This window comes from Thamnophis sirtalis, unplaced genomic scaffold (assembly GCF_051295495.1).
Source record: "Thamnophis sirtalis isolate CommonGarterSnake01/CBP01778 unplaced genomic scaffold, rThaSir2_p1.2 scaffold_6, whole genome shotgun sequence".
NCBI classification, from domain to species: domain Eukaryota; kingdom Metazoa; phylum Chordata; class Lepidosauria; order Squamata; family Natricidae; genus Thamnophis; species Thamnophis sirtalis.
Window position 1 is genome coordinate 92,562,610 of NW_028261386.1, and position 14,615 is coordinate 92,577,224.

Genomic DNA, 14,615 nt, shown 5'->3' on the forward strand with positions numbered 1-14,615 from the left:
ATTGCCTGTTTTGTGGCACACGACCGGGCAAGGGTTGAAGGGGTGGGAACTTGTAGGAATTTCAAAGGTTACACAGAACTACTAGACACCATCCTACATCGAAGTGGAAGGTCGCCTATTCGGGCAGCGGGAATCTCTGAATCCCTGAGAGCTTTGCCAGTTAGGTGTCTATGCTAAGTGCCGGAAGTATATCCTCGGACTAGCACCGCACCAGAAAGGCGCGAGTGAGGCTTCTTTTCGGGAGTTTTGATTGGACGATAGAAGCAGTTGCTGAGTGTAAAGGGAATGGTTCTTGCTTAATGTATAAATTAATGGTTACTTGGTTAATGTGTAAATTATCAAGGACAAAGTACATTTCTGTTACTTTGGATCGGAGTTGGGTTTTTTTTTTTTTTGGAAAATGAACTTTTTGTTTGCCTTGCCTTGCCTTATTAAAGATCGCCGTAAAAAACACGTGCAACTGAATTGTCTTTCTGATATGTTTCTCTTTCACCCCTCTCACCTACTATGGAGACTAGCCAATAGGTGCATGGTGCTTGGAGGTAAATAAAACCAAGTCGTCACGCAGGTCAACATCTAACAGCTGTCAAATTTTATTTTAATATTCTTATGGTTCTATTTTTGAAAATACATTTGATTTTTTTTAAAAAAAATCACGTTACTCGGTAATAGATAATTTTGTTGCCCTACCATTCCTAATTCTAAACCAGTTTTTAAAATTAGTAAATGCTGCTGTACTCCTTGAGTTACTGCTGAGTGCGAACGCACTCTTCTAAGAAAATTTTTAGACGAAATTAAACTAAGCGAAGTGTTTGGTATGTTCCTCGTTCACAGAATGTTGCTGGAACTCCATACAATGTCCTGGATTTAAAATCTTAGGTTTTTCATTCTGATTTTTCCCAGGAAAATACAGTACTTCTCAAGTGGAAGACAATGCTTTTTTATACCTAACACTAGGTGGCGCTCTTCTTTCCTCCTACAAAGGTTGCTATCATGCAAAAAGGCTGCAAAGCAGTTGCAGCAAATTGTGAAACTTTATGTGACGTTGTTACGTTTCAACTTTTGCTAGGAGGCACGACTGAATATGTAAACATAAACATGTAAGATTCCAATAAAAAGTTTATGAAGAAGTAATAATTTGGAACTCAATGGAGAACTCATTTCAGTAGAAAGTGATGGCTTCAGTTTAATATGGTAATAGAAGTAGTAGAGCCCTATGCATCCTATTTCAAAAGTTGCCCTACCAAAGCAAAAAAAAGTGTTATTTTCTGAGGCTATTCCTGTGCAAATCCACTTGGGTAAAATTTATAGTGATTGTGGATTATTCATTGCATTTAGTGGAATTTGTATAAAATATTGGCTAAGAAAAATGCATTTGTTTATTTCTGAGCATCACACATAAGATCACACAACATTAATGCAGGAAACCTGCGGCAATGCAGTTTTGGAAAAAGCTCAAATGAGTAACATTTTAAAAAGTAAAGGAGTCAAAATTTTAACATCACTTCTGAAGCTGAGGGCATTTTTACTAACGTTGATTGCCTGAATTTCAAAATAACACATACATTTCTTCATCCAGAGGGTGCTTGTTTACAGAAGACTGACAGACTTTAACAGCAGAGAGATAAATATTCACAAGTTAAAGATACAATCATTCTAAATATTTTAGTAAGTTTTGACCAACTTTAGCTTCAGTTTTGCAGAGTGCAGTGAAAGTAGACAAAGGTGGGTTGGATACCACATGGAGAAAGATTTTGGTTGGGTGTAACCTTTGGCTAGAAAGAATCAGAATTTCTCCTCAACATCAGAAGTAGTGAAACAGGAAATAAAGAAGAAGTAGTAGTAATATCTTTGGCTTTGTCTGGAAGTTAGCAGCTTTGGTAAGAAGTTTTATTTTTTCTTTGTTTCTTGTCAACCTGCTGTGATCTACCAAGTACTGGAAAGGTTAGTGACTGATTGATGATTATTTATTGTTGAACATAGGGTAATGGAAATGATTTGAAGATAGAAATATATACATATTTTCACAGAGCAAATTTTGTTTAAAACATATTTAGACTCTCCTCAGGTTTATGATTTGTGAGACTTATGATTATTCTAGGCATCTTGTTTTCCATTGTTGGAAGAAATGTCCATCTGGGTTCAGTTCCAAGTGGGGAAAAAGACACTGGAAACATGGGGACTGCTTGGAAAGATGGTTTAATGGTGGACAGGATCACATGGTTTGAGATCCTGGGCAAAAAGGGAAGAGATTCTGAAAGTGCCCAAGTTTTATGCCCTCTCTGGGCTTTTGAATTTGATTGTATTCTGATTGTTTGTTAGTCTCCCATGGGGCCATGCAGGGGTAACTTTGCAGGTTTGTCAGTGTCCCAAGCTTGGTTGAGCCTTGCTGGGTGATGTAATCTTCCCAGGTGCCATGTGGTGAGTTGTGTTGCTAGATGGGTAGAGGGCTAATCCTACCTTTGTTGGATCTTGGGTGAGGCAGTTTGCCTATGAATAGACCTAGCTATCTCTTTATCTCTTAAGTGTGGACATCTGCTGTTGGGCTATTGAGAGGGTGGGGGCTATTAAGAGTGAGTCTGCTTCCTGCCTAAAAAAAACATGTTTCTCCATTTCTCATCCAGGGAAATATAATATTCTGCCTTTTTATATTTCCTAGACTAATTCATTTTTCTAGGAGAGGGGTTGGTGCTAACTTGCTACACCATATAGAGATAACATGAAATGTCCCAAATATGGTACATTAGTTTAAGTACAGAACTGATGCTGGAGGATTCTCTCACTTCTTATCTATCCTATAGGATCATTCTGGGAAAAATGGAGGTAGCAACACTATCTATGACAGGGCTGTCAAACTCGCAGGCTGGATGCGTCACACACTGGCCACACCCATGCCCGGTTTAGTGAAGAGGAGGAAAAGTCACAATACATCACATGAAGCTGCTATGACGCCTGGAGTTTGACACCCTTGATCTAGGACATCTTGTGCTCCTGCAGGAAAATCAGGATTTGAATCTAATAAATCAACATATTTGCTGGATTTACATGATTCTCTGAAACACAAACTAGCAAATCACATTTAATCTATTATGCAAACTCAAACCCATATGATCAGTTAATATGGTGCGGTTTACTATAGGAACCAAGAAGATTTGTTATTTTCAATAAGTCATAATTGTTAACTATGCATAAGCGTGTCTGGCAAACATAGCCAACATTTGGGCTGGTACATTGAACTGAAAGTGGCTAGTTTAGTTTCTGACTTAAAATATTAAATGAGCATGTTGAGGCTAGTAAAACAGGCTTTGTGACTTTAATCAGTTGTAATTTATTAACTACATTTAGGTAAATAAGCCATAAATTCACATACATGAATCCATCTATTAAAATGAATGGCAGAAAATGCCCATTAAAATGCAAGTCCCTCACCAAAACACCTTGAGCAATCATAATTTACTCTAAAAAGCATTTGGAAGAATTTAGATAATTCTTTTTATAGTTTTTTATTTTTCATTTTCATAACATATAATCATATACATATAATGTATACTATTACATAGCCAACATCATATTATATTATTAAACGTTTCTATCAATTCATCTTACCATCAACTCCCCAAAAGAAAAAGGGAAAAAAACCCGTTATTGGCTCTTTTGCTCTCCATACACCATATTTGTTCATTCACTTTCTTCTCCCTCTCTCATCCCCCTCCCTACCTCCTTTCTTCTCTCTGTCCTCCTTCCCTTCTCTACTTCCCCTTCCTCTCCCCTACTATTCTCTCCCCTTTCCACTCCTCATTTCTCTCCTCCTCTTTAGATAAAGATTTAGATAACTTTAATATGCCATAAATTATGGCTTACTGACCACCGTGGCTTGAGTTCAATACATTAACGTAAACCATATTACAGTATAGTGTAAATATATAAAACTAAGTGCATTTCCAAACGACCCCTAGAGTACAATTAAGGTTCGGATATTCCATATGTTTCTTTCTCATTTACTTAACCTTTTGGTTGATATCAAAAAGCAAAGCAGGACCAAGGGATTTTTAAGGCAAACTGGGAAGTAAAGAAAAAGAAGAAGAGGGGGGGGGATTAAAATCCGGAAGAAAGCAATACCGGCTGTTATAAATAAGACTGCAGAGAAGAGCATAACTCGACCTTTTATCCTTAATTTCCAAAGGGCGCTGAAGCGTGCCTGGGACGTCGTCATAGTAATAAATCTGGCTTGCTGACAGGTGAGTAAATATGAGATAATTTCCGATCTCAGCGGCTAACTTAAAAGGAGGGATCCCAGCCTTGGGTAGATTTCGGCTTCCGGCTGAATCGGAATCGCTTTTTCCGGACGCTTAGGAAGTTGCTGACCGCGGCAGCTGAACTTTATCGACTCTGTGAGGGTGGACCTCGAAGAGACAGGCAGGGGGGTTCAGCCTCCGCTCCTTTCCAAGCCGCTTTACAACAGGAGCTCCGCGGCTATGGAAAGCTACCAAGCGATGGGTCCCCCGGATGACGAGAGTCCAGGTGAGGGGGGAGGCAGAGCTTATTGTCGGCATTCCTGGGGTAGTTTTCTCCCCTCCCCGCAGTGCTCTCATCGGAGGAATGTCAGTCCGGAATTACAAACAGCCCCTGTGCTCTCCACATGTTTGATCATATGTAAGGCTAGTGGATTTTAACCGCTCTATCCTTAGAAAGAGGTTATGCAATGGTATTGATTTCTGGTGAGTGCCTAGGTTTTCTTGCCAAGTCCTCTACTTTCCTTGGCAAGGCTTACTAGTTTTCGTGGCAGGGCAAGGTTTCATTGCCTCCTTCCCAGGAGTGACAAAGCGACTGGACCAAGGTCAACTAGCTGGCTTTGTGCAGAAGGCAGGGCTAGTATTCACTGTGTCCTGGTTTTCTAAGTTAGTGCCTTAACCACTACATCAAACTGGCATACTTACAAAAATTAGCCTTGTAAACTGAATTTTTGAAGGTCATATCTACTACCTAGGAGTGCTTGAGGGGTTTTTTTGTTTTGTTTTGTTTTGTTTTTAACAAACTGGGAGATTGTTCATTGGGGTCCTGCCTGAGACACAAAATCTTAGGAAGAAAGCAAGGGCTAACTGCTTCCAAAGATTTCTTCCAAATGCTTAAAAAAAAAAAAAAACTACAGACACTATAATAGTCCAGGCAGTTGCCAGGTGTTGAGACTAATTTGAAGACATTAAAAACAATAATGTATATGACAGCTTGGTCCAGAGGTTAAAGGAATTGGGTTAGAATCTGGGACACTTCCATGAAGGAATTTAGATAGATCCCTCTCCTTCCCCCTCTCCCCACTCTCTCTCATTAGATTACATATAGGTTAGATTACATGTAGATTAAATATTATGTATATATAAATAAATACAGAGAAAGTAAAGAAAGATGAGTATGAAAATATCATAATGAAACCATTAAGTGATTAGTCCTGCCTTAGGCTGAAACCAGTTAAATTACTTTGGATTAGTCATTTTCTTTCAGTGTTAGGAAATAGGCAAATCACTTCTGAAAAGTGTTGTAAAGAAACCTGCAGGGACCTGTCCATTAATTCACTAGTAGTCAAGAGGGACATGAAGACACCTAAGATCAATATTACATTATAACTTGGTCTGAATAAAGAAGCACTGAGTTGCATTGTAAATATGTAAAATAATAACTTAGAATGTTAAATTAAAGATAAACATTACCTTGGTGATATTTTTCTTCTCTCATTGCTTAGTTCATACCTAGTATTTAGTCTGGAGCATTTCAAGACATAAAAATTTTAGTTTCAAAAATCTGATACCAACAAAATCAGTCTTTCTTGATCAGTCTTTCTTCAATTGTTTGGACTGAATCTTCTCAAGTTTCCAGCTAGCATATGAATTCTAGAAGCTGCAACCCAATTTATTTGGAAGTACAGTTGAATTCTCATATTCCTAATCCTACTGAAAGACAGATTTTGAATATTAATCTCTGTATTTCTAAAACTTGCTCAAGAATGAGTGAGTGTGTTTTAGAAATCTGTTGTTCTTGTTTTAACTACAGCTTTATAACAGAACTGTAGTCATGAATAGATTTGGGACAAGTTATAAAACAAGCATGCTCCTATTGAAATACAAGGTTCTGTATTTATTTATTTATTTGGCGAGCTGATGGGTGTCAGAAACTTGTTTGTTTCTATTAGTTTTGAAGGCTGAGTTTATTTTTCTATTCTAAGAGAGATTTTTGCTCCTCAGATAATGACAGATCGCAGATTGCCAATGAGGAACCAAAGCGGCTGAGCAGACAGCAGATGTTTATCATGATATCAACAGCATCCCTCAACTTTGGTTCAATGGTTTGCTACTCGATTCTGGGACCATTTTTTCCAAGAGAGGTAAATGGATGTATATGTTTAAAACAAAAGTCTGCAATAAGATTCTTTAATGATGGCCTCTGTGATACAGCAATTCATATAACAAAGACTCATTTGCTCTTTTATCAGTTTTTAGTTCACAAAATATAAAAACTCACATTTTGTATACTTTTATTTGCTACAAAAAGTGTTTTCTCTCCCTCCTCAAATCTAGTACATATGTAGGAGCAACATAATAGTTACAACATTTTTAAAAGTTGGTGTAGTTTTGAATTAGTTTAAATAATTATATCATTAGGTAGCTTTTTTCTTTGTCTATTTACTATTTTAAAAAACCAAATAAACATGTGCAATTCTTCCAACATCTTTCCTCTTGGTTGGATTAGATTTCCACTGAGTTTAAGCAGCCTTTTTAAAGCAGTTCCTACAAAGTTGTATACTTGCATTCTTTGAGGACTGAGCACCATTGTGCTGCTTGGTTTTTAAAAGGGAATTCAGAACATTCACTTCGCATTCATACAGAAACGGCTTGCATAATCATGGATATGTATTACAAATGATTACATCACCTCCATTTGTTGTAACAGTGTTCTTTTTGGTGTATGATTTACAATCACTCAGACATTTGAATATATGTGCAATTTTTCTCAAATTGTTACCACTTGCTAAACATTCACCTAAGCTGACAAAAAATAATTATACAAATGACTGAACTCAGAGAGATGGGGTACCAAAAGCAGCAAAAAATTCATACTACTTTTCAATATTTGCCACCATTCCAATGCCACAGGCGTTCATGCATTTAAATTTATTTTTCCTCTTGTTGCTTTTTTTTTTTTTTGCTTTTTAAAACCCTGTAGTCCAGTGGTATCAAAGTTGCAATTACATATTGTCATGTGACATATTGCAACTTTCCCCCCTTTGCTAAAACAGGGGTGGGCATGGCGAGTGTTTGATGCATCCAGCCGGCAGGCTGCAAGTTTGACATGCCTGCTGTAGTCCCTTAATTCAGGGTAGAGCTGGGCCGACTGAGTGGAACTGAGCATTTATTTTTGTAAGCCGCCCGGAGTCCTCCGGGATTGGGCGGCCTATAAATTCAATAAATAGAAATAGAATAGAAATAGAAATTACAGGCCAGATGCTTTTCCTGATGCCATGTGGAGTGTTAGGAATATAATTCTAACTGTTGGGTTGGCAATACATAAACCATGTAACAATGTTATACTTGTTTCTTTAAATCATACTGTAAAATGTGATTGGTTGCTGTTTTCCTCAATTGGCCATAAGAGGGAGCCAGAATGTCTGTTAGCTCTCTCTCTGTTTGTTAGATGCTAGGCTGATCTGATCTGAGTGCTGTGAGTTATTGTAAGTTTTGCAACTGTTAGCAAACCTTGATTACTGGACTGATTATATGTTACTGGACTATGTTATTTGGATTATCCCTTAACTGAAAGACATTGATGACTGACTGAATTATCCGTGTATGACTTGGACTGTTTGATGGACTCTGATATCTCTATTTCAACGAAAGTAAAAGCCTATTTAAACTGCAGTGTCTTGGTATGCTGGTTTGTGTGTTCTCCAACACGACTCTCACAACGCTTCGCTGAACATACTCGCTCTCCCAACGGGGAGCTTACATAACACTGGTTATGGGCCCAGAGTGTACCAGACGTAGCTAAAGGAGAGTTGGTGTTGATACGCAATACCGCATACAGACAGCTGTTCATTTAGTGATTTTACTATCCTGGAGAAGATGGTGAGCAACCCATCAACAAGTCTATCAATGATAACCTGGTTGGATGGAGCAAACTATGTTTCCTGGTCTATGAAATGCAGTCTACTTCTGCGTAGGGAAGGTTTATGGGATGCTGTACAGAATCCACCGGATGTAACTGCTTGGAATCCAGATAACGATGATGATGCAAAGAAGATAGCAGATTTTCAGTGAAGCAATGAACAGGCGTTGTGTATTATTGGTCTAACACTGAATAACCAACAATTAGTACACATTCGTGGAGAAGATTCTGCTGCAAGATGTTGGGAGAATTTGGAGAGAATTTATGTGCATGACACTGTAGGTGCACACATACATCTTACAAACTGTTTAGGGCACGTCTTCTGAAAGGTGGAGATATGTTAGCTCATTTAACATTCATGAAAGTGGTTTTTCAGGAGCTACATGAAAAAGAATTAATTTTTTCTGAGTTACATCAAGTTTATATCAAACTCTCCTCACTGGATTAGAGTTATGATGTTTTTGTGTTGTCTCTTGAAATCCTAACCTGAAATGAACTAACATTGGCTGACATTACTGCACGACTGTTGGAAGAGTCAAGAAGAAGGATGGAAAGGGAACAACTGAGAGAGAAACCACCACAACATGAGGAGTCACCTTCTACTGCCTATACTGTTCGAAAATGTTATTCTTGTGGGGCTAAGGGACATATAGCTAGGTTCTGTAAAAAGGCAAAACAGCAGAATGCCGGAAGAGCTAGAAAAAACGCTAATGTCAACTTAGCTATGTCTACTTTGGCTATGTCTAGCAATGCACCAGTAAACCATGATTTGTGGGTTGTTGATAGTGGAGCATCACAGTTCACTGCTAGTGATAGAAAAAGGTTTGTAAAAATGACCACGAGCAAGGAACATGTATGTTTGGCAAATGGATGGAAGGTGAAGGCGGCTGGTGAAGGTAATGCATGTTGTTCATTCCTAAAGGAGAAGTTACCAATGTTATATGTACCTAAACTGAAATTTAATTTATTATCAGTAAGGGCTCTAGTTAATATTGGCTATGTAGTAACCTTTAGGGGACATAACTGTATAATTGAAAAAGAAGGTAATAGGGTTACTGCCAAATTAACAAATGGTTTATATGTTATATCTCATGGCCAGATGGCTAACACAGTTTATGATAATGGGAAACCACATGACAAATGTATACATTTACTACATAGATGCATGGGCCACATTAATTTCAAGATGCTGCAACAAACTGTTAAGTTGGCTGAGGGAGTAAAACTAAAACCATGCAGTAAATATTTAAAGTGCAATGTTTGCAATCAGGAGAAGAGCAAAGTTACTCCTGCAAACAGACTGAATGGTTTTAAAACAAAGTAACCTCTGGAGGTTGTTTTTGCTGATATAATAGGACCTTTAAAACCCGTTTGGGAGGTGCCTGTTATGTTTTGAGTATCATGGATCATTATTCCCGATATGGTTTCTGTTATTTAATGAAAAACAAAACAGAAACATTTCAGCATTTCTTTAATTGGCTGAGGTTTGCTGAGAGAAAGATGAAAGCCAAGATTATCACTGTAGTTATTGATAATGGGAGGGAGTTTACCAATTATAAATTCCAAACTATGTTGAGAACAGCTGGAATCGAGCACAAACGTTCTGCTCCTTATAGGCCACAACATAATTCGTTTGTAGAACGAAGGGGTCAAACATTGCAGACCATGGCTCGAACTATGATAGCTGGTTCAGGTTTGCCGGAAACACAGTGGGGTGAAACTATGATGTGTAGTAACCATGTTTTAAATAATGTGAATACAACAACCGGTGAATTACCATTCACTAGGTGGCATGGCAAAAAACCAGATTTAAGTTACCTACATACATTCAGAGCCCCAGCATGGGGGCATATTCCCTCACAAGTAAGACTGAAAGGGCAACATAGACCTCGACAGTTATTTTTTGTAGGTTACGAGGTCAACCATAGATTGTTTAGATTTTGGGAGAAAGGCACAACTAAGGTTCACTGTAGCACTAGTGCTAAGTTTATAGAACACATGGGGTGAAATAAATTAGAACCAACTGACGATGTAATTATCGACACCCAGGTAGTCCCTAGTGATGAAATAGTAAAACCAGCAATTAAACCTGCAGCAGATATTTTTTCTTTGCACTCTAAGAGAAAAACATCTGCCGCTATCTAGGATTGAACTCTTAACCTTCTGAGTAGAAGGTGAGCAGCTTTATCACTAGGCCAACATACCACTTTTTCCTGTTCTTATTTTATACTTTTATACTTGCAATCATTTTTCACAATACTGTAAGACTTACAGCTAAAAGGGAGTGTATAAATGTAACCATATCACAAAAAATGCAAATTATAGAAAACAAATCAGGTAAAAGACATGTATATTTTATCATAGTCAGAAGTTCTTTTCCTATGGCATTGTGGTAAGCCAATTTTCATTAGGCCATTTTGTAAAATTTGAGCTATGTAATTATTTTGTGCATTCTACTGACTTTTTTTAAAAAGTTTTTGTATTTGATTTTTTAAGGCAGAAAAGAAAGGAGTTAGTAGTACAATTGTTGGATTTATTTTTGGATGCTTTGCGTTATTCAACTTCCTGACATCATTGATAATGGGAAAATATGTAAGTATCTTCAAAAATACCATGATGACTACACAAAAATATCATATAGCCTGATAAAAAGTTCATTGCACCAGTGAAATAGATCATAATGTTCTAATCTTCTGCAAACAAAGTGCCTGGGAAAAGTTAGCTTTCCAAATGGTAGTGCATATTAACTAAAAACATTGTCAGTTGAACATGTGCCCTTAGATTTCTGCAAAAATTGACTGACTCAACAGGTCTCTGAAATCCAAAACCATTCAAGTTATAAAGTAATCAAAGAATTTAGGACTATATGAGAATCTTAATTCATGGCCCACGGGCAACAGAAAGAATTGCCATATTTTTCAGAGTATAAGATGCAACTTTTTTCCCCTCAAAAAAGAGGATGAAAATCTGGTTTTTTTTTGCCCCCTTTTAAAAAATGGCCATGCATAGCTTTTAGGAGGCTTCCAGAGTGCTCCTGGGGGCTGGGGAGAGCAAAAATGAGCGAAAAACAGGCTGTTTCCCCCCCCCCCAGCCTCCAGGAGCACTCTATAAGCCTCCTAAAGGCTATGCATGCCCTTTTGACAAAAAAAAAAACGGGCCCATTTTTGCCAAAATCGGGTGGTTTTCATGAAAAACAGGTCATTTTTGGGAGGTCTGCAGAGGGCAAAACTTTTTTTTAATTTCCCTTTTCAAAATCTTGGTGTGGCTTATACTCTGGTGCGTCTTATATAGTACAAATACAAATACAGTAATATACAAATACAGTAATATCAATGGCATACTGTTCAATCTCTTCCAGCACATAAACAAATGCAAATCTGTAGCAAGAAAAATTTTCAATTCTCTCTCTCTCTCATTCTCTCTCTCTCTCTTTTTTCTCTGTCTCTTATCTAGTTTCTAGAAAGCTCCAAATCTACCATCTTTGTGTAGAATATAACTCCACAATATATATTACAAATTACAACCAAAAATTTAAATTGAAAACAATATTTTATATTCTTATGCAATCAGGAGTTATGACTAAAACATTTATGGTAAGAATAAAGACCAATCCATCAATTTGAAGGGCAGTCACAACAGCCTAGCCCCCATTCATTAGGCTTAGCGTAGCCAAGTATACACTTTTAAAAAAACCCTGGAAGGAAGAGATTGATCTCACATCAGAGGAAATATTATTCCAGACAGAGGTAGTGACTGAACACATACTTTAAGATGACAATTCTAATTGGAATCACTTAGTGATTCCGACCTATTAGATCTTATATGAGCTGTGGTGGCGCAGTGGTTAGAGTGTAGTAGTGCAGGTTCCTTCTGTTCACTGACTGCTGCCTGAAATTTGTCAGTTCAAATCTCACCAGACTGGGAGACAGGAAGCCACAGCAGAGGGGTGAAAGAGCCGCATGCAGCTCTGGAGCCGCAGGTTGCTGACACCTGCTCTAGAAAGAGTGCGGAGAACAGCAAGAGAAGGACTGGGGGCTAAAACATACAATGAACCATTGCAAGTACTTGGAATGGCTCGTCTAGTAAAGAGAAGGACTAGGTGACACATGATAGCAGTGCTCCAATATTTGAGGGCTGACACAAAGAGGAGGAGGTCAAGCTATTTTCCAAAGCACCTGAAGGCCAGACAAGGAATAATGGATGGAAACTGAACAAGTAGGGATTCAACCTGGTAATAAGGATAAATTTCAGTGAGAACAATCAACCAATGGAACATCTTGGCTTCAGAAATTGTGGGGGCTTCATCACTGGAAGTTTTCAAGAAGAGACTGGACTGCTATCTGTCAGAAATGGTGTTGGGTCTCCTGCTTGGGTCGGACTAGATGACCTACAAGGTCCCTTCCAACTCTGTTTATCTGTTAAATCTGTTCTGCTTTTAGCCATTTTGCTAAATTGAAAACCTTTATTATATTTTCTACGTAACATATTTTTTTCAGTGTCCTGATCATCTAAAGCAGGACTGTCAAATTTGTGTTGTTACGTTATCAAGTGACATATGGCTTTTCCACCTTCGCTAAAACGGGGTGGAGTGGCCAGCATGTGATGCATCCAGCCCGTAGGCTGTGAGTTTAACACCCCTGGTTTAAACTATGGCTTTTCAAACTTTTTATGTTAGTTTAAAAAAAAAATCCTTGGAACCTTTAATTAAACAACAAAGCTATAGTGATAGAAAATGGCCTGTGTTTCAGTTGTTATGCCTTGCAGAATGGCAGCCATTTTGTGAATAGGCACAACCTCTTTTGTAGTCATTTAATGAGCACATCTTCAACATAAAAGTATTCAAATTGTCCACCAGCTCAAAAATTTTGCCTGATAGTTTATTACTGTATCTTGCATTTTCTATGAAATTTCAAAATTTTCCCATGGTGCTTCAGCAATATCAGGATCAATTTATTCTGCGGTGAATTTAGAATTAGATTCATGGTATGCATTTTACATTTTTAAAAACTATTTTATGGTTCAGTCACTTTTTCTAGATCTTTTCAATAAGCTTTGGTGATTATAAGCATTATTACAATACTGCTACTGCAGTAGTTCATAAAGTATCATCATGTCATTAATGTATGAACTGTTAGTAATAGTAAAGAACAGTTAATTACACTAGTTTACTTCACTGTGTAAAACTAGGTTGAATTCTATGTTACAAATGTGGTTATGTCAATATATCATTTGTTTTTGAAACTTAAGAAAGTTTCCAAAGCAACATTTAAAAAAAAAATATAATTTACAGCTTGTACAGATTGGAGCAAAATTTATGTTTATTGCTGGCATGTTCGTCTCGGGATGTGTCACGGTTCTCTTTGGGTGAGTATAGATATCTGTTTTATGCAGCATCTTTTCATAAAAGCTTTACTGTGTTGCTGTGGCTATTTTATTTTAGCATATGTATCTACTTTTTTCTTTTATTAACTTCTTTTATTAATTCTGTGATTGAAAGGATCTCTGGAGTTCATTGTTTTCATTCCTTTGAAAAATAGAAGTAACCTTTTTTCCCCCATTCCTTTTAATATTAGGCTGTAAGTCCCAGGCAATTATCTTGACCCTGATAAATTTATCAGGATGAAATGTTTGTTAGTGCTTCTATGATTTGGAACATTGCTGAAAATACAAATTACTTTTATTTTATTCTGCAGTAGAACACTGCTAAACCAGTCAATATACTACAACTTTAACATCTGTCTAAATAACATCTGTTATTAAAGCAGGATTATCTGCTTTAAGAGATAGAGTAATTCATTATATCTTTCTCTTTAGATTTTTGGACAGAGCACCTGATGGGCCAATATTCATAGGGCTGTGTTTTTTGGTCCGAGCAATGGATGCAATTGGTTTTGCTGCTGCAGCGACAGCCTCATTTTCTATTCTCATAAATGCTTTCCCAAAAAATGTAGCTACAGTTATGGTATGTATGAAGCCAATCAAAATCATGTAACATAGGATGATTTTTGGGAAATCATCCTAGCTATGCTAGGAAACAGGGACGTGGAGGCAGGGGAGGCAGGGCCTCACCACTATCATCATGAAAAGAAAAAAAAATTAAAAGGAAAAAGGCTGAGTTAGTTGCTGCCAGAGTCACAGTGGATGACACTGCTTAGTGCTTAACTGTGTAAAAAAGCCTCTTAAAAAGTGCCCTCTACAGGAGGCGGCAGAAGAATGAGGTGCCTCATTTAGTCTGACTTTATGATCACTCGAGCAGAGCTAAGCAAGGGTTAAAATCTGAAAAATTCCTTATGTAGATGAGGCACGTGGTCCTCCTGCCTCCTGTAGAGGGCGTTTTTTAGAGGCTTTTTGGAGGCTCTGGGAGCAGCTAGCTCTGTCTGACCTCAGAGCTCTTGCCTTTTTCCTTTTACATTTTTTTCTTTTCATGATGGCAGGCAAGAACAGAGTTGAAATCCTCTCTG

At 37.6% G+C, this 14,615-nt stretch overlaps 1 protein-coding gene across 3 annotated transcripts in view; it reads left to right on the forward strand.

The window, feature by feature from the left end:
* Positions 1–4,322: 4,322 nt before the first annotated feature.
* The window catches only part of SLC18B1 (solute carrier family 18 member B1), a 37,237-nt gene continuing 26,944 nt past the window's right edge, over positions 4,323–14,615 (forward strand). Inside the window, exons 1-5 of one of the 3 annotated variants that reach the window (XM_087718444.1) lie at positions 4,323–4,521; positions 6,237–6,376; positions 10,651–10,746; positions 13,445–13,518; positions 13,969–14,116. In XM_087718444.1, the coding sequence (XP_087574570.1) occupies positions 4,476–4,521; positions 6,237–6,376; positions 10,651–10,746; positions 13,445–13,518; positions 13,969–14,116 (504 nt within the window). In that variant the 5' untranslated portion in view covers positions 4,323–4,475. Of the gene's footprint in view, positions 4,522–6,236; positions 6,377–10,650; positions 10,747–13,444; positions 13,519–13,968; positions 14,117–14,615 lie in introns of those variants that run through there. The other 2 variants (XM_014057531.2, XM_087718446.1) reach the window with 2 other exon arrangements.